This window comes from Neomonachus schauinslandi, chromosome 12 (assembly GCF_002201575.2).
Source record: "Neomonachus schauinslandi chromosome 12, ASM220157v2, whole genome shotgun sequence".
Classification (NCBI taxonomy): Eukaryota; Metazoa; Chordata; class Mammalia; order Carnivora; family Phocidae; genus Neomonachus; species Neomonachus schauinslandi.
In genome coordinates, this window is record NC_058414.1 from 40,807,354 (window position 1) to 40,828,948 (window position 21,595).

Consider the following 21,595-nt stretch of genomic DNA (forward strand, 5'->3'; position numbering starts at 1 on the left):
ATAAAGATGATAGTACTGGAAATGGATGTGATTATTTTTTTCCTTTTTTTTTTTTTGCTGAAGTTAATTATTCTGCATTTTATCCTCAAATATTTAAGTAAGGGTATTAGCAACAGGACTGGTAAGTAGCATGGCAAAAACTCTTACTACTCCTTTGGTGTATTGGAGAGCTATATTCTTGCTACCTGCTGAGTAATTTATTTTTTGCCTTTTTGCCCTCCTGTCCTTCATTGGTGTGCACTTGCTGTGCATATACTGCATTATATTATGGTTTAATTATATGTATCATATCTCCCCCAACCAGTATATAAACTCCTTGAAGAGAGTCTGAAACTTATTTTGTAATTTCCCTTGGTACATGTAACAGTACTTTCCATATGGTAGACATTTAGCAAGTTTTCTTTAGTAATAATGATTACCTGGTTTCACCACTTATGAAGGTACTGTTTTTCTGATGCCTCTTTACCTTAAGTAATGATAGTATTTATTTAATTGATTTTCTTTCATACTTTACATAAGTATAATTCAATATTTATTTTAGCAGTTCTATTAAGTTATTCAAGCTCTTGTAAATTAATTCAAAGATTGTCTATAGTAATGCTTGTTTCTAGCTCATAAGGTGTCCTCTTGTTTGATCTAACTTGAATTGAGGTAATTTTGTATTTAGTAGAGAAATACTGTGATTACCCGATTCAAAACTAAATACATATTCTAATCACAACTGTAATCATGAAATAAACAATTTATTGTGTTGAGTATATAAATTATGCAAAACCAGTGTTGATTTTCCTTATTGCACTACATTGTAAAACCTGAATTGGTAGGAGATGATACTATGAAATAAACAAAAATTTGTGAGAATCAGGGCTTAGATGTTGAGACAGTTAAAGGCTAACTCATTGCCATGATAGTTTGGATAATAGTAACAGGTCATCTTGTTGGAATAGAATTGCATCGTTTATGATCGACCTTTTGTTAAATCTAAGGCTTTCGTGATATTTGATAGATGGGGTTATTATGACTAATCATATCCTGGAAGAAGCTCTCCTTGCCAATTTTCAAACCTATTCTGAATTTTTACACTTCAAAAAATGTGGAAATTAATAATACCATGTCTTTGAAATTTTCCTGGTTGTGAGCTGTGGTGAGAATCTTTATTTTAAAGAATATGATTGAAATAAGACCTTTCAAGAATATTTGCCTCATATACTTTAATTTCCTAAAAAAATGATGACTGGTAGAGTAAATCTTGTAACAAGATATGGATACTGTGTTGTCCTAACTTATTTTTTCTTTTTAAGGCAGACCTGTTTGTTTGTTTGTTTTGGTGTTGGTAATGTCTGGTGCTTATCTACACATTCTTAACTCAATTAAGCAGTAGGGTAGTAAAACGTGAAAGTAGAGCTAAGTGGCCACTTGATGCATTGAGTCTAGCACCCAGTTTCAGTCCATTAAAGTGAGTGAGGCCATCTATTGAGATACAAGGAGAAAACATAATTTCTGTTTTTTATACATGTATATTTTAATTTTTTATTCCATATCATATATGTATGTTTTGTCTGTTTTATAATATTTAGCATATTAGTAATTTAGTACATATCACATTTATAAATAAATGACTACACATGTTGCTACATGCTTACCTATTTACCAATAGGAGTACTTAGTCAAAATGGCTTGAAGACCACAGTTCTGACAAAGTAGCTAATCATAGAGAATGGATACTAAGAGGAGAACATGTGATCTTTTGAGAGTGATAGGCAAAAGTCCAGTGATTAAATAGTAAGAGTTACTAAATATAAATTAAAATATATAGACCAAGAGGCCTATTTATATAGATTCTTCGTTATAAAACATTAAAATGGACCCAATAGTTTGTTTTCCAAGTTAGGCGAAGTTTTAATAGCTGTAAGTAGAGTACATACAACATTTTAATAGTTTGGAGCAATTTAAGTGTAGGCATGGGTTTTTCACATCTAATGGTTCTTCTTTTCCTGGTTATAGCTGACCTTTATGTAGGACCTTTTTTTTTTTAATTTAGTAGTGTACTGCTATAAATGTTGGTTTTTTTAAAGGATAATCTGTTTTTGTCTTTTGTGTCCTCCTGGTGGAGGGAATATAAAGTAACTTCTAAAAATTTTAAACAAATTATTATAAATTAGATTATGAGAGACATGTTTCCTAGAGTTGCTAATATTTGTGGGTATTGCTTTTATAGCCAGAAAAAAATACTTGAAAGAATTAATAGAAATAACTTCTACTACTACAAACAGTCTGCATAGATACTAGCTATGACAAGAAGAGAGAAGGAAAAAAACAGTGAAATAGAGGACATGTAGCAAGGAAGCATTACAAATAGGAAGAAAAAAGTTACATGACAAGTTAAATTTATTATAGCAATAACATAAGTAGGATAAATTAACTTTCTACAATAAGGCATACTAAGTATTTTTTTCAAAAAGCCTAGTTTATATACTGTATACAAGAGACATACATAAACAGAATGATTGAAAGAAATTGAAAATTAAAGAATAGGCATACCAGGCAAATTATAATAGAGAGAGAAGGGGGTCATAATGTTTAATTTGAAAGAGTTTAAAAAGTGATAAATGGAACAGATTATAATGGTGAAGTATGCAAACCATGATGATGACATCATGAATCAGTATGTGTCAAATTACATAGAACTAAAATATAAATGATAAAAAATTGCAAGAAAGAGGGACATGTGGGTGGCTCAGTTGGTTGAGCATCTGACTCTTGATTTCAGCTCAGGTCATGATCTCAGGGTCCCTGGTATCAAGCCCCGTGTCAGGCTCCATGCTCAGCACAGAATCTGCTCCTCAGCCTCTCCATCTGCTCCTCTCCCCGTGCTCGTGCTCTCTCTCTCTCAAATAAATAAATAAATTGTAAGAAAGAAAGAGAATTACTAGTTCTCAATAGTAGTTTAGAAATTTGAGAGTTCTCTTCTAAATCTGTGACAGATCCACTGGTAATTATATTATTCCTGTATTCTATATTTTTATTTCAGTTGATGTACAAGACAAATAAAGAGCTATATATTCTGAAAACAGAAAATATATCTTCTCCGTGACTCATGAAATGTTTATAAAAATGGACCATGTTTTTGGTCATAAAGAAAATTCAGGTAATTGCAGAGTAGATAGAAATAGGTCATCCTCGATTCTCTGCCCACGGTGAAATGAAATTAGAGCTAAGTAATAAAGATAGGGAGGAAATTTGTAATTTTTATATCTTCTCTAACTCTCTTGGGTTAAAGAAATCAAAACTGCAGTTTTAAGATACATAAGTAATGTAACACCAAAGTATGCTGTGTTTTGTTGTCTGATGAAAGCTACTTATGTATTCTGGCTTCAGGAAGATAGTTAAAGGACAGCATTCAATAACAAATGTTTCTTGACTGTTTGTAATGTGCAAGGCATTTTAGTTCGATGTGAGCTATAACCCTGAATAAGACTCTGAGCCTTGGAGCTTGTAATTCAAGGGATTTTATTATAGGAAAGCACATTGATGGTAAATTAGTGGGGATGTATATATGAAAAACCCTCTATAATTTCTTTGTAAAGAAACTACAGAGTTCATTATGATCATTTTAATTTTCAACAGAGGTACTTACAGTATCCAAATGGAGAGAAGTAGATTGTTACAGTAGATTGATTGGTATAGAATGTCTGGAGATCTTGCTTCCTTTTTACCTCTGTCTCCTGTTAGCAGTTCTCTTTCATTGGACAATTCAGTTTTATCCCTCTGGGCTTCAGATTCTTCATACATAAATGAGAAAATTGAATTAAAATATAGAGTTCTTTATACCCATTATTTTTGTGTAGCTGTGAATAAATTGATCAAATAAGTATTGAGCATTGGCTCCTTTTCAGTTTGTAGAGACTTTTAAACTTATGTTCTGGTTGGGGAGAAAGACAAACTTAGGGTTCCATGCAAGCAGAGCTGGACACATGTATCTTAAACTAAAGACAGAGATGGAGAAAGAAAAGCCCTGGGAGAGGTTTCACAGAGTTGGTGTGACACCTGAGCTGGTCAGGGAGATAAGAGTTTGTCAACTGAACAAAGAAGGAAAGCGTTCTAGGCTCATTAAATAATAGAATGTATAGAGGCAGGCAAGGGAGTGTTTTACATTTGGGAAACTGCAATTAGTTCATTTGGCACTTTGTAGGTAACGTGGATTTCTAGAGGAGTAGCAAGACATTAAACACTGAGGTCTATGGGAGCCAAATTGTGAAAAATACAGGCTCTAAGTTAAAGACAATGATTAACCATGGAAATGTTCTTTTGGTGGTGTTGGGAGGTAGCCCTGTAAGATTTAATTGAGATGGATGCAGAGATAGCAGTTAGGAAACTGGCAGTCCGGGTGAGACATGAGACAGTCTTAATTAAAGTAATGGCAGTGAAGATGATCGGTAGATTTTAGAATGGGTCTCTAAAATGGGTGGGCTTCATAGCATCTGTAACAGCCCTGGAAGGATATGCAAGATTTAATATGTGAACATATTTTCCTTCAGAGAGGGTGTATACATTTCATCAGGTCATATAAGAGAGCTATTAGGGTAAATACATATTTAGGGAAAATCAACATTCTCTTTAAGCTATGAAGTTTAAATAATTTTAAATTTTATGTAATTTGTCAGTGACTAATCTCATTTTTTTTTTCACTTTTTATAGTGGACAGGCCAAAAGCTCAGCAAGTTCGAAACTCTAGTACAATCAGACGAACCTCTTCTTTGGACACGATAACAGGACCTTACCTCACAGGACAGTGGCCACGGGATCCTCATGTTCATTACCCTTCGTGCATGAAAGATAAAGCTACTCAGGTAAAAAGAGCAAATCAAAATCAGCTTTATTATCCTGCAGTTCTTCTGTTTTGATCACATTAAAGAAAATGTAATTTCATTAAATTTTTCCAAATTTGAAATATAGTGTATTCAACCAAAGAAGGAAGCCATTTCTTTTTTTTTTTTTTTTTTTTGAAGATTTTATTTATTTGACAGAGAGAGACACAGTGAGGGAGGGAACACAAGCAGGGGGAGTGAGAGAGGGAGTAACAGGCTTCCCGCGGAGAGGGAGCCTGATGCAGGGCTCGATCCCAGGACCCTGAGATAGTGTGACCTGAGCCGAAGGCAAACGCTCAACAACTGAGCCACCCAGGCACCCCGGAAGCCATTTCTTTTAATAAACTTTAGACTTGGGCACCTGGGTGGCTCAGTTGGTTAAGCGACTGCCTTTGGCTCAGGTCATGATCCTGGAGTCCCTGGATCGAGTCCCACATTGGGCTCCCTGCTCGGCAGGGAGTCTGCTTCTCCCTCTGACCCTCCCCCCTCTCATGTGCTCTCTCTCATTCTCTCTCAAATAAATAAATAAAATCTTTAAAAAAAAATAAAATAAAAAAAATAAACTTTAGACTAATTGTTTTTTGTCATTTGGGTTTTAAAAGTTTTAAAAGTATTTAAAATTTAATAAGTAGCACATCAGTCTGTAGTACACGGTTTTTGAGACATAGTTTTAAGAATTGCTTAACAAATTAATATAATAACTAGTATCTATATGAGAAAATAGAAATAATCTTTGGAGAAAAGTTTACACAGTTCTTGGAAATAATTTACAAAGTATTAACACATGGTTTGTCACACTTTTTCTATGTGTGGAAGGTTCCCCAGCCTTTTTGATTTGAGAAGCTTTTCCTTCCAAGTCAGGGAAAAATCTGAAAACATCTTAATTTATGATTTCTGAGTTCTTGACCATATCTTCATAATAGTAGTCAATCAGCATTATGAAGAACACTAAAAATATAAGAGATGGTTGTTGGCCTTAAAGAACTTGCAGCATAGTTAGGAAAATAGGATGTAAATTTATGAAAATCAGTAATAGGAGATAGTATATAATTAGATGTTTGATGAACAGAGCACTTAAATGTGAGAGAATCCAAAGGAATGAGAAGATTTTGGGCTTCATGGGTTAGGGAAATGGAAGGATTAGAGCTTCATGTCTGAAGGAAAAAGGGAGAAAATTTTGGACATGATTTATGAGAATCTTCTCAATATTTGTAATTTTCTCAGACAAGCTTGAAACCATGAAATCAGCTTCTTTATCATTCATCCTATCAATTTTGTCTTTGTAATATTTTATGCTATGCCCGGTCTTTTGCTTTCCATTCTTCACTTTGTGAGGAAAAGGATCAGTTTGATTTGGTAGGCAGTGGGATTCTCAAGTAGAAATAACTAGTAAAACTTAGAGATGTAGGCCTGGACACTTAGAAATGGACGCAGATAATTCAGGACCACCTTTCTGGAGGAGTTGGGTTCACAAGTGTGATAAAGTGTAGACATGGAACATAAAGAAAGGTCAAGAGACCAAGGACTTAGTCTTTGGAAATGCACAGAGGGAAGAGAGAAAACTAATGTATTCACCTGGAAGCAACAGGAAAAGGAGGCAGGGGGTTAACATTTATTGACTATGGATCATGTGCTGTGTGTTTTATATCCTGAATTTCATTTAATTCTCACAGGAATGTTATAAGATGACACAGATGGGGAAGCAAAAACTCAGGATCATAAATCTAGAAAGTGTTGGAGCCAGGTTTCTTTTTTTTTTTTTTTTTAAAGATTTTATTTATTTATTTGAGAGAGAGAGAATGAGAGAGAGCGAGTACATGAGAGGGGGGAGGGTCAGAGGCAGAAGCAGGCTCCCCGCCGAGCAGGGAGCCCGATGCGGGACCCGATCCCGGGACTCCAGGATCATGACCTGAGCCGAAGGCAGTCGCCCAACCAACTGAGCCACCCAGGCGCCCTGGAGCCAGGTTTCTAACACAAGTTAGTTTGTCCATCATTCTCAGCCTTCATATGGACCTTGAACTTCAGGTTTGAACTAAGAAGTTGGATTCTTCAGACTTACATGCCAGAATGTGTCTGCTTGTGTTGAGCCCATCCCGCCTTCTGAGCCTAAACCCATATCTCTTCCTACCCCACACACCATTCTCTTCACATGGCTTCACACCTATGTTTCAACCCCCCAGTCGTCAAATCCATGATTCATTCATATTCCTTGAGCAAGTGAGACCCAGGGAATAGGTTCTTTCAGACCTTGGAGGCGAGGCTACTCTGTTTAGGCAAAGGAATTCCTGGGTCTAGATTACCCAGGGCATAGGCTGTGGCTGAGGTGTGGGTTCATGGTGTGTATGTTCTTTTGGACCCATGGTCTCTTCACCTGTGAGGAGGGGTGTGACTAGAAGAGGGCCAGAGCAGTTCCCCCCTAAAACTTGAGGTCCAGGGCAGAGGTCTGCCTGGATCTCCATGTAGATCATTTATTTTTTTTTAATTAATTAATTTATTTTTAAAGATTTTATTTATTTATTTGACAGAGAGAGACACAGCGAGAGAGGGAACATAAGCAGGGGGAGTGGGAGAGGGAGAAGCAGGCTCCCCGCAGAGCAGGGAGCCCGATGCGGGACTCGATCCCAGGACCCTGGGATCATGACCTGAGCTGAAGGCAGTCGCTTAACCAACTGAGCCACCCAGGTGCCCTAGATCATTTATTTGAGAAAGGACATTGAAAGGAAGGTAAAACATAGGCCTCATTTTACAGATGAGATACTGAGGCATGGAGAAGTTAGGTAGTTTGTTAAGATAGCTAATAAATGAAGAGATTTGAACCCAGATTTGGCTGATTCCAAAGCTTTTGCTTTTTCTCCAATTCCCCACTGCCTCTCATAGTAACCGTTAAAGCATATGGCACTTAACCTTGCTTGCTTCAGAAGCATAAGAAATGGTCTTACCCCCAAGCCTCTGTTGGTTTAATTAAAGATACAAGAGATGAACATATGAATTTTTTTTTTTTTGTCACATCCATTCTTCTTGGATTAACTCTTGAGCTCTTAGGGAGGCAAGTAGAAGTTTTTGTTTATTTAGGGGAAGTCAATGGAGGGAGTGTAGTACAATCTGTTTACTACAGATATTAAATATTGAGGCTGTCCGGTTTTGGTGGAGGATGTCTCTAGTATTTTCTTCCTTTCATATTTCCATATTTCAACTACTTTAATTATTGAAGGTTAGGAATAAAATTCTTAATGTTTAATATACTTACACACTGGACCTTTTAGAAAGAAGTAGCATAGTGTTGTGGAAAACACTGTGGACTTTGGAGATGGATCATGTGTTCAAATCAAGGCCCAATATGAGAGAACCTTCTGGGATAATGGAAGTTTTTTATATCTTGATAGAGGTTTGGTTATGTGGGTGAATGCATTTGTCAAAACGTATGCATGTATACACTTGTGCATTTTACTGTATAACTTAATTTCAAAAATATAGAGCAGTAAACAAATAATTGAACTCTGTTTAGGGGTGAAGTGTACTGCTGTCTGCAGCCTAGTTTGAAATGAATCAAAAATAAGATTAGTTGATGGATAGGTAGATATATGATGAAGCAAATAAAGCAAAGTGTTACATATAGACTCTGTTCACTTTATGAGTGCTCACTAAGCAGTTTTTTGTTATTGTTTTTGTTTTTTTTCAGTAAACTGGGTTATGTTTGCAGTTTTTTTTTTTTAAAAGATTTTATTTATTTGAGAGAGAGAGAATGAGAGAGAGCGAGCACATGAGAGGGGGGAGGGTCAGAGGGAGAAGCAGACTCCCTGCCGAGCAGGGAGCCCGATGCAGGACTTGATCCAGGGACTCCAGGATCATGACCTGAGCCGAAGGCAGTCGCTTAACCAACTGAGCCACCCAGGTGCCCCATGTTTGCAGTTTTTTAAATAATGTGTTGGGAAAATAATCATGGCCCACTGAATTAACTGTCATGTGGTCCAAACTTCACTTTCCCTTTCTATAAACTGAAGTTAACAATACCCAATTTGCAGAATCATGCATTTATTCTGAGGACTAAAAGAGACAGGTTCACATGTTTAAGGCCAATGAAGACATGGATCATTGCCAGCTTATTAGAATAATCTGTGTAGCTTAATAGAAATAAAAACTAAAAACCCATTTGTGGAATTTAATATTACTTTAATACATTAGCTGTGCAGATACAACCTTTTTTTAAACAAAAAATTATTGTCAACTCTTAAAATTGAACTTGCAGTTAAGGTTACAGTAATCAGACAATAGTATTTATTCTCAGCTTTCACCATATAGTTTAAAACTTCATCTCTGGACAGATTTAAAATTCTGAATGTGAGCATGTTTTTAAATGAGAAAATAATGCATATAGTTTTTATAAAGTGGTCAAACAGTAAAAATAGTTTCGAGCAATAAGAAAAGGTGTTTCTTCTGAATTCCCAGGTATGGTAGCGATGAGGGCTTTTCACAAATATATACATTCTCTCTCCATGGCACATGGTAGAATTTTACTTCTCTGCCCACTTAAAGTTAAGTTTGGCCATGAGACTTACTATGGGAAGAAGCTTTAAAGAGCTGGTGCACCAAAACCAGACAAGGACACCACAAAAGAAAATTATAGGCCAACATCCTTGATGACTTTAGATGCAAAAAACCTCAACAAAATATTAGCAAACCTAATTCAACAATACATTAAAAGGATCATACACCATGATCAGTGGGATTTATTCCAGGGATGCAAGGATGGTTTGACACCTGCAAATTGTTCAGTGTGATACACCACATTAACAAAATGAAGGATAAAAATTATTAGATCTTCTCAGTAGAAGCAGAAAAAGCACTGGACAGAATTCAACATTCATGATAAAAAAAATTTCGAAAAAATGAGTATAGAGAGAATGTATAGAGTATAGAGAGAGAATAAAGGCCATCTGTGACAACCCCATAGCTAAACATCATGTTCAATGGTGAAAAGCTGAAAGCTTTTTCTTTAACATCAGGAAAAAAATAAGGATGCCCACTCTCTCTCCCACAAAGTATTGGACGTCTTAGCCAGAGCACTTAGGCAAGAAAAAGAAATAAAAGGCTTCCAAATTGGAAAGGAAGAAGTAACACTATTTGCAGATAATATGATGCTATATATAGAAGACCCTGAAAACTCCAAAAGACTGGTAGAAGTAATAAATGAATTCAGTATGAAGTTGCAGGATACAAGATAAATATACAGAAATTTGTTGTGTTTCTTTACACTAATAATGTATCAGAAAGACATATTAAGAAAATCCCATTTACAATTGCATCAAGAGAATAAAATATGTAGGAAATAATCTAACCAAGGAGGTGAAAGACCTGTACACTGAACTATATGACATTGACTAAAGAAATTGATGAAGACACAGATAAATAGCTATTCCATGCTTATGGATTAGAAGAATTAATATTGTTAAAATGTTCATACTACCCAAAGCAGTCTACAGATTGAGTGTAATCCCTGTCAAAATTCTGGTGGCATTTTTCACAGAAATAGAACAAACAATCCTAAAATTTATATTGGACCACAAAAGGCCCTCAATAGCTAAAGCATCTTGAGAAAGAACAAAGCTGGAGACATCATGAAATCCTATTTCAAACTATATTACAATGCTATTATAATCAGAATAGTGTGTTACTGGTATAAAGACAGACACATAAATCAATGGAACAGAATAGAGAGCCCAGAAATAAACCCGTGCATATATTATCAATTTATCACAAAGGAGAGAATATACAATGGGGACAGGACAAGTCTCCTCAATAAATGATGTTGGGAAAACTAGACCACTATCATATATTATACACAAAATTTAACTCAGATGGACTAATGACTTGAATGTAAGACCCGAAACCATAAAAAATTCTAGAAGAAAACAAAGCTCCTTGACATAGGTCTTGGTGATGATTTTTTGGATTTGACATTAAAAGCAAAGGCAACAAAGGCAAAAATAAACAAGTGGGACTACATCAGACTAAAAAGCTTCTGCATAGCAAAGGAAACCATAAACAAAATGAAAAGGCATCCTACTGAACAGGAGAAAATATTTACAAATTATATCCAAAATAGCAAAGAACTCCTATAATTCAATGGCAAAAGAACAAACAATCCAGTTAAAAATGGATAGAAGATCTGAATACACATTTTTCCAAAGAAGACATTTAGATGACCAGAAGGAATATGAAAAGATGCTCAGCATCACTAATGATCAGGGAAATACAATCAAAACTACAGTGAGATATCACCTCATACCTGTCAGAATGACTGTTACGAAAAAGAGAAGAGACAACAAGTGTTGGCCAGGATGTGAAAAAAGGGAAATACTTGTGCATTGTTGGTGGGAATATAAATTGGCACAGCCACTATGGAAAAAGTTTTTTGAGTTTCCTCAAAAAATTAAAACTACCATATGATCCAGCAATTGTATTTCTGGGTATTTATCCAAAGAAGACAAAAACACTAACCTGAAAAGGTACATGCACCCCCACGTTCATTGGAGCATTATTTACAGTAGCCAAGGTGTGGAAGCAACCTAAATGATCATCAAAAGATAGATAAAGAAGTTGTGCTATGTGTATACAATGGAATATTATTCAGCCATAAAAAAGAATGAAATCTTGTCATTTGCAGCAACATGAATGGACCTTGAGAACATTATATTTAAGTGAAATAAAGACAAAGACAAACATGATCAAATATAATCTCACTTATATGTGGAATCTTAAAAAAAAAGCTCACATATACAAAGAACAGATTGATGGTTGCTGGGAGTTGCGGGGGTGGGCGAAATGGGTGAAAATAAAATTACTTATAAAATAGTTTGTCTAGGGATGTAATGTACAGCATGGCAACTATAGTTACAAATCCTGTATTGCATATTTGAAAGTTGCTAAGAAAGAGAATCTTAAAAGTTCTCATTACAAGAAAAAATTTCCAGAACTATGAGTGGTGATCATGTTAGCTAGGCTTACTGTGGTGATCACTTCACAACATATACAAATACTGTATTGTGTTTTACATCTGAAGCTAATATAATGCTATATGTCAGTTATATCTCAATAAACTTAAAGAGCTGGTGCATTCACTCTGATAGGAGTAGCATCAAACATACTTATTTTACTAATTGTTTTTCTTCTTAAATTGGAAGGGATTCTTTACATGTGAAATATTTCATCATTGAAAAGAGTATGTTGTCTTGACTCATAGTCTGTAAGATGGTGAATTTCTTTAATAGATTGCTTAATAATTGGTCATGACTACATTTATGGAATAAATGCTATTTATGGAGTCCTTTTTTTAAAATATACAATGGCGGGCACCTCGGTGTCTCAGTCGTTAAGCATCTGCCTTCGGCTCAGGTCATGATCCCGGGGTCCTGGGATCGAGCCCCACATCGGGCTCCCTGCTCAGCGGGAAGCCTGCTTCTCCCTCTCCCACTCCCCCTGCTTGAGTTCCCTCTCTCGCTATGTCTCTCTCTGTCAAATAAATAAAATCTTAAAAAAAAGATATTAAAAATAAATGAATAAAATATACAGCGGCAAATGAGGTGTTAATATTTATGTTTGTTTTCAGAATTCAGAAATGAGGTCTGAACTTTTTTCTTTTTCATAATGTAATCCTTAGATTAGTGTTATACTTGCTTCATAAAAAGATTTTGCAAGATTTCCTTCCTTTGCGCTCTGGCACAAATGGTGAAAATACCATCCCAATTATCTGCTACTTGAGTCTGAAAAAATTTTACCTGTGAAGCTAACTAGACTAGTATGTTTTCAGATTGTAACTCTTTAGTAAAATCTCAATTTTTTCCATGGATCTTGGTTTCTTTTTCTTTTTTCCTTTTTTGTTAAAGATTTTTATTTATTTATTTAACAGAGAGAGAGAGAGTACAAGTAGGCAGAGCGTCAGGCAGAGGGAGAGGGAGCAGCGGACTCCCCACTTGGCGGGGAGCCTGACGCGGGGCTCGATCCCAGAACCCTGGGATCATGACCTGAGCTGAAGGCAGCCGCTTAACCAACTGAGCCACCCAGCCACCCCAGTTTCTTTTTATTTTTTTAAGATTTTTATTTTTATTTATTAGAGGGAGTGCACGCACACAGGGAGGACGGGCAGAGGGGGAGGGAGAACAAGTTGTAAGTACACTCTGCGCTGAGCGTGGATCACAATGGAGCCCAACACGGGGCTAAATCTCAGGACCTTGAAATCATGACCTGAGTAGAAACCAAGACTTGGACGCTTAACCAGTTTCACCACCCAGGCACCCCTTTGGCTCTTGGTTTCTTTTAGTTTCTATTTTGTTCAATATTTCATTTGAATGTAATCCATTTCATCCAGCTTTTCCAAGTGTATTTGCATAGTTTCACAAAATATTCTTGTATAATTCTTTTAATTTCTTGTGTATCTGTAGTTATTTTTTTCACTTATATTGCGTATCTGTGTTTTGAGTGATTAAATTTATTAGGTTATATAGTATTAAATTAGGTTATATAGTATTTTTTAAAAATTTAAGTGTTGAAATTTGTTTTCCTGTTTTTCTTTTTTTCTAGTTCATTGCTGTCTGACTTTGCTCTTTCATTGCCTTTCTTCTGCCTCCCTGGAGTATATATACATATTTTTTCTCAATTCTAGAGATAAATGCTTAATTTTTGTATTTGTGATATTTTCTGTTCAGTAATATAGTTGTTTTATGCCAAGATTTATCCTCTGAGCCCAGCTTTGGCTAGTATATAATGTTTCCATTATTCATATTTGCACGATACTGTGTAGTTTCAGTTTTGATACCCTGTTTAGTATATGAGAGCTTTTTATTTTGTTTTTAACTTCTAAATGGTTAACATTTCTTTTCTGAGTAAAAATTTAATTTCTAGTTCTATTGTATTTAGAAAATAGAAAATATGTATCTGTGGAAACTGCAGTGAAATTTTCTTTGTGGCCTAATACAAGATTGGTTTTTTTCTTAATGTTCTGTGGGTATTTGAAAACAAGGCATAGTTTTTACTTTTAGATACAGAATTAATTCATTACATATTAATTCAACCTTATTATGTTATTCAGTTTCCATATAGCTCCTTTATGTCTTTTTGCTCCATCATAAGCTAGCAGTTATTGAATTAAAATTTCTGTTGATGTATGTTTCCAGTGGTCATTGCTTTATATATCTTTTTTTTTTTTTTTTTTTTTTTTTTAAATTTTTTTTTTTTTTTTTTGAGAGAGAGAGAGTGAGTACATGAGGGGGGGGGGGGTCAGAGGGAGAAGCAGACTCCCCGCTGAGCAGGGAGCCCGATGCGGGACTCGATCCCGGGACTCCAGGATCATGACCTGAGCCAAAGGCAGTCGCTTAACCAACTGAGCCACCCAGGCGCCCCATATATATCTTAATAATATATATGTATAAAGATTTATGTCCATTATATTTTCCTTTTGGTTGGCATTGTTTATTATTATAGAATACTCTGTATCTTGATTAATATTTTTCCCCTGAATTTAAGCTTTTCATAATATAAGTTAGTATTGAAAACTCTGTTTTATTCATTCATTCATTCATTCATTCATTCATTCATTCTTCATTGGTCAGGACCTCTGGTTCTGGAATCAAACTGGTTTTGAATCTTGGCTCCAGCATTTTCCAGCTTTGTAATTCTGGGCAAATTACTTTACCTCTGTGTCTCACTTTTCTCATTTGTTAATGGGATATTGTACCTCATAGGATTATCATAAGGGTTAAACTGAATTAATGTATTTGAAATGCTAGGAATAGGGATCAACACATTAAATGTCAATAAATAATTGCTATTATTATTTACATTTACCAGCAGAGAGAGCGAAAGATAGGTGCATGTTTGGATAGTGGCCTTGGCACTGTAAATTCACAGCTAGAAAAGGGGAACTTCAAAAGGAAATTTCTTCCTCCTTTCTCCCACCTCTTTCCCATGTTTTTTTATTTCTTAGTTTGTTTTTGTCTTTTGTCTTTCTCTTCTGGTAAATCTTGCTTATTGCTGGAAATAATTAGCTTTGCACTATTTATTTATTTATTTGTCTATGTATCTATTTATTTATTTTGGAGTCCTCTGCCATTTTCCCCTATATTTAAAAAAAAATTTCTGATGGGCAATTGAGGTGAGAATAGCTTTTACCATATATAAATCTTTCCACTTAGATGTCCTATCTACTCCCCTCATTCATTTTCCCTCCAAATTTGGTATCAGAGAAGACTTCAGAATTTTTCTCCTTTACCTATTGTATTTTTTGAAGAGTAAGAGATGGGATGGTTAGATCCTAAGTGAAATTCTGCATACTCTGCTTTTATTTTCCAGATGATGTTTGGTATTTTATTGTTTAAAATTAATTTACAAAATTTGAAGTATGAAATATTTAAACATGCCAATAAGTACATAAAATAGCATTTTAATTTATTTTTCTTAATTTCATTAAGTTTGAATATATGGAGTTTTATGATCCTAAGTCTATGCCAGCATCTTTCTCTACAAATTTATTTATTCATTCATCTATTTATTTATTATATTTATTTATTTACAGAGCGGAGGGTGGTGAGAGGGAGAGAAAAAATCTTAAGCAGGATCCATGCCCGGTGCGGAATCCAAACGGGGGGCTCCATCTCACAACCCTGAGGTGAAATCAAGAGTTAGATGCTTAACCAACCGAGCCACCCAAGCACCCCTATTTTTATTTATTTTTAAGAATCAGATCTGGAATAAGTACTTCGCATTGGCTTTAGCTACATTTGATAAAGTCAGCAACTCTGAACTAAAATGTATAAATTTTTGCTGTTGAAATTACATTTAAAATAATCTGTCCTTTTCCTCTCTTTGTGAAAGGAGCTTGGCTGGGGAGGAATTTAATCAAAGGAGTGGATGATATACCTCAAATAGTAATAGATATGAAAGAGAACTTTCAGTTTTACCACTCTGATCAAAAACTCATTTCCTGACCAAAAGTCATGCTTAATACAGCTGTTTGGGTTTCCTGTGTCCTTGTTAAACAAGTTTGTTTAAGAAGCAACAGTTGATGGAACTATTTTGGGGGGTGGGAGGCTTCTCTGGAAATGGAAACAAGTCTAAAGATTTGATCCTTGTGGCCTCTTAGATTGTGTTCCAGGGACCTAAGTTGTTATTTTTACTGAGCTGGTCCCTAACTGGCTGTCGAGTGAGTGTATAAAGATTCCTTCCTGTTGAAGATCACCTTTACTCTCTCTTTCAGCTATGAGCTAATTCAGAGACAGAGGATCATATAATCCTAGAGTTTAACAGTCCACATGGAAGTCCACATGTTCCTAACTTAGGGAGTAGTACTTTTGGTTGCCAAAAGAATATCCTCAGCTGTACTGATGAAAAACTAAAACCCATGGCTAAAATATTTAATATTCATCATTTCCAAACACTATCTCTAAAGTTATCAGAAACTCAAAATTCTACTTATTAATTTTCAATAGGTAGTAAAGTCACTTGATTCAGAAGTAAAAGGTTTTTAGCAAAGAGCCTTTCTCATATTCCTGTTATCCATATAGTACTTGGGTTTCCTCCCATTATCAGAAATATTTAACAGGTAGCAAAATTAACCTGCTTTCCTTGGTCGCTTCCCCCAACACCTTTACCCCCCTAATTTAGCTGTAGGTAAAATTATGAAATAGGTTGTATTTATTTGGAACAACCCTCTTACTCTATAATCTTGACCTTTGTTGTCTGGTACATTGGTTCTCTTTTTATATCTTTTAGCCCATCAATTTTCTGTCAAAAATCCTATAATAGTAATAAATAATTAGCATTTACTTAGACATTGGTTAGTGACATTAAGTTTTAAGAACTTAAGAATTAAATCAATAGCCAAGGGCATAGTATGAGAAAGCAACATGCCTTTCAACTTACTAATAACTACTTTGTATAAATGAATGATTGAGATAGGAAACATTGGTATGAACTGAGTGAAAACAGTTTTCATTGCTGTTGGAATTCTCATAGCTTTTAGGGGATAACGCTGGTACCTGCTACAGTGAGGATTACATAAAATAATCCATGGTAAGCTTCTAGAATAGTATCTAGGACATGGTAGATATTGGTAAATGTTAGTTGCCTTTGTATTAGAATCTATAATATTTTACTGTCAGGAGGCTTAAATATAATGATAGTGAATTAAGTGACAGAAAACGTCATTATTACTAGTATCAACAATTGGTATGCAGTTATGAGCATTAAGTCTGAATTGGTAGGAAATGGCATAGAAATTATACAGCTAACTCTGCCGCATGATAGGGGTCTGAAACTCAATAAACAGCTCCTGGTAGGTCAGGATGCACTCAGTCCTAAGTAGCTACTGTTGCCTGCTGTGCAGTCTTACAAGTAAGAAATGGCACTTCAGGTTGGTGGGTCCAGGTATGGGAAAGTGGAGATAGACTGTTAAGGAAACTGCTTCCTTCATCATCACTTAGGTATCCCACTGATGATATTCATGCCATCAGTTGAGCACTGTTAGTTTTTATGACTTTGGAATGGTGTGGAAATATTTTTGGAAGACCTCTCGCAGTCACTTACATTGCTGATTTTCTGTCAGGCATGAGAGGTTTTTTTAAAATGTTAAAAGCTATCAAGGAGCAACAAAGGTAGTTCATCTCTTGGATAATTCAGAGGCAGTTATACTCCAATGTGATTGTTAAATATATTATTTAAAGTGTTTGGGAATATTATTTTTAAAAAGTAAAATTGCTTTTACTTTTTTACATGTGGAATCAATTTTTTGAAACCCAGTAACCAAGGTAAATTGTAATTTGAAAGATTATAACACCAAAGAGGGCGCCTGGGTGGCTCAGTTGGTTAAGCGACTGCCTTCGGCTCAGGTCGTGATCCTGGAGTCCCGGGATCCAGTCCCGCATCGGGCTCCCTGCTCGGCGGGGAGTCTGCCTCTCTCTCTGACCCTCCCCCCTCTCATGCTCTCTATCTCATTCTCTCTCTCAAATAAATAAATCTTAAAAAAAAAAAAGATTATAACACCAAAGAATTAATACATTGTAATACTCTCTAAAAACTGAAAATTAGATCTCATTTGACTTTAAATCTCTTCCCGATAGTAGTGATAAAACTGGTCAGAAAGGGTATTGTTAGGTGTAAATACCAAGTAATAAATTGAAATATTGTTTATACTTTTAATTCCTCACATAACCATTTCCTTTTGGTTAAAGCAGAAGCTGGTTATTTGTCAAGAGTCTGTTAGTAACTCTGTTTCTATAAGAAGCCAGAGAATAGTATTTTCAGTGTACACTTTATTTTATGTTACATCTTTAATTTTTTTGTTAAATGTTCTCAACATGACTTGAGAAACCTAACTGGATAGATTATTAATGTGCAATCCCTCCTGGCGTCTTCTGTTTTATTTCTTGACTAGTACCTCTTTGTGATTTGAAACTTGGCAAGAAAAGCATGCCAGAAAATATCAGTTATTTTTGAGAAAATGCAAATAATGCTTGAGCCTTTCAGGTTCAGCAGTACATGGCTTTTTTTTTTAAATTGAAAAATGAGGCTGATTTATAATTGCCTCTTTGACTTAACTATTTTTAGTAACAGTTTTATTGAGATATAGTTTATATACCATACAGTTCACCTATTTAAAGTGTACAGTTTCTTTCTTAATATATTAAATTCAGGGTTGTGCAACCATTGCCATAATCAGTTTTAGAATATTTTCATCACTCCAAAAAGAAACCACTGTACTCATTAGCAGTCACTCACTGTTTTCCCTGAATCCTCTTTCTCTCAGCCGTAGGCACCCACAAATCTACTTTCTGCTTCTGTAGATTTGGATATTCTGAACAGTTCATATAAATGGACTCATACAATATGGGGCCTTTTGTATCTGGTTTCTTTTATTTAGTATAGTATTTCTAAGGTTCATCCATACTGTACCATGTATCAGTACTTCATCCCTTTTTATTGCTAACTAATAGTCCAGGGTGTTGAATAAAACTTATTTATACATTCATGAGTTGATGTACTGCTGTGAACATTTGCGTACAAGTTTTTGTGTGGACACATGTTTTTGTTTCTCTAGGAATTGCTGGATCATATGATAGCTCTGTGTTTGACTTTTTCAGAACATTTTTATAGATATTTTTTCCCTTACATAATTAAAGTGTACCATGAAAGGCATATCTAAACTAAATTATAACTTCCTGTCAGTATTTTCATCAATAACTTTCCACTAATATTTCTGAGTATTTGACATTTCAATGACCTTCACTTTTTAGTTACTCTAAACATTAAATGTTCCTGCTTATCTGAGGTCCCCCAACTCTGTTCCCATAGCCGATAGCTGGTGATCTATGTTTAGATCCTTGGAGTTTGGAGAAAACCCTAATGCCCTAGTCAAAAGAAACCAGTCTACTGAAAAATATTTAATGTAATGTATACTAGCGTTCTAACTTACATGTAACTTATGTGTAACCTGTTTTCCAAAATAGATTTGACATTTGTGTCTAAAGTTAGGAGGGTTTTCTCAGTGTAACATATAGGCATACTTACCAATTCTATAGCATAGCTATATTATTTTTTTAAAATCCTGTTTCTACTTTTGAAAACAGTAGTCATTGTAGAAAATTTTGAAAATACTGAAAATCACAGAATAAGTTGCCTGTATTCCTAATATCCAGACATAGCCATTTTTTAACATTGTGATATATATCCTTTTTTGATTATTTCCATTTAAAAAATATGACCATTTAAAAAAAAAATAGAATTCAGAGGCGGGGAGCGCCTGGGTGGCTCAGTCGTTAAGTGTCTGCCTTTGGCTCAGGTCATGATCCCAGGGTCCTGGGATCGAGCCCCACATCGGGCTCCCTGCTCCACGGGAAGTCTGCTCTTCTCCCTCTCCTACTCCCCCTGCTTGTGTTCCTTCTCTCGCTTTGTCTCTCTCTGTCAAATAAATAAATAAAATCTTTAAAATAAATAAAAATAGAATTCAGATGATATGATAGGTAGTGTTCTGTAATCTTTTTAATAAGTCCTAGCATTTTCCCATGACACTAAATATTCCTAAGCATGGTTTTAAGTCTTTTTTTCCTGATTTTTTTCTCATTCAGCTGAAAAAATAACTTACGGATTTACTATAGTATTATCTAGAATTCTCACTATTTATAGGTCGAAATATTTCTCTCTAGTCTTTTTCTCTTTGTATTTGTTTCCTAAAGTGGGATTGTAGTCCATGTGCAGTGGTTTTTATGTTGTAAGAACGTGCCACAATTTTTCATTTCCCTACTGATAGACATTTATTTCCAGTGCATCTCTGGGTGTACATCTCAGGTTAATTCTTGGAAATAGAATTACTATGAATATTGTTAAGGTTGTTGGCACATTTATGATTGCTTTTTCTCAAATTAGCATTTCTTACAGAGTAAGGCAGATGATTTCATTTTATCATATGCAGTAGTTGATTTCTGTGGTATTTCCTGTTTTCAGAAATTGCAGTTCACCAACACCCTCCCTCCCCCTCACCTTAAGCTTAAGAAATATAGCTTCTTAAGTCTTCTGAATAAGTTCCTTGGTACTAATCTGGAAAATCACAAACCATTACTTCACAGATTATCATTCAGTTGTGTTTTGAGCATATTGAGGCCTAATTAGATAACAGATTTTATACATTTAGCTTAAATACTCAGGCATGTTAATCCTTGCTAGGCACTACTGTTTAATGTTCCTCAGTAAAGAAAAATTTCTCCCTATCAGTATAACTTTCCACATGGCTCCAAATGATATTTACATTAGCTTAGCTTATGTTAATTTCCAAAGATGTAATTATATGCAAATTGATATTATACTTGTTAATGGATATTAGCCTACAAGGAAAATGTGTGGGTATATGGTCAGTCTGGCACCTTGAATGCAGAATCTATTTCTTACTCATTTTTATTTCCTTAGTCTAATAGTGGTTTTCAAACTTTAGCTTGCATCACAATCATCTGGAGAGCTTGTTAGAACATGGGTTGGTGAACCATATCTTTCTTAAGAATTCCAGGTTTAGTAATTCTGGAATCGACCCTGAGAATTTGCATCTCTAACATGATCCCCGATGAGGCTGATACTGCTCATCTGCAGACCACACTTTGAAACTGGTCTAACCTAATAAGCACATAACTTGCTATATAATTGAAGTGTGACAAAAAATTTGAGCATGTAACTGCTGCTGTCACTAATTCCTAAGCTTTTGCAGCTGAACTCTTCCTTTTCTACATTATTTGTTAACAAGTGAAACAGCAATTTATATTTATGCTTAGTTATGAAGCTATTTGTATTTGTATACTGTTATCAGAAGAACAAGGGGTAATAATAGTAGAATCATATAATCTTTTTTGTGCTTTTAATGCTTCATCAAGATAGACTTTTCCAAATAATTTTTTAAGTTAAAAGTTTTATAAAAGTTTAAGCATTTTTTTATTAGTGGGGGAAAAGCAAACTCTAAATGATATATTTATAAATAATGATTTGTAATTGTCTATTGTAAAGCTTTTTATAACTTAAAATCAGTCTACAATCATAATTATTAATTTAAGTATCATTGATTTTCATGTAATTCCATTTCATTTCTTGCCAGGTTGATCAGTACTTTAATACCTTATAAGGATCATCTCCTTAAGTACTGTAAAATCATTAGCAGTCAGTAATCATATTTCTATTATAGATTATAAACTACATTAAAT

The 21,595-nt window shown here is 34.9% G+C and overlaps 1 protein-coding gene across 1 annotated transcript in view; it reads left to right on the forward strand.

Moving 5' to 3' along the window:
• GLCCI1 (glucocorticoid induced 1) overlaps nucleotides 1–21,595 on the forward strand; it is a 112,529-nt gene that overhangs the window by 30,232 nt on the left and 60,702 nt on the right. Inside the window, exon 3 of the mRNA XM_021689535.1 lies at nucleotides 4,699–4,850. Within this exon, the coding sequence (XP_021545210.1) occupies nucleotides 4,699–4,850 (152 nt within the window). The remainder of the gene's footprint in view (nucleotides 1–4,698; nucleotides 4,851–21,595) is intronic.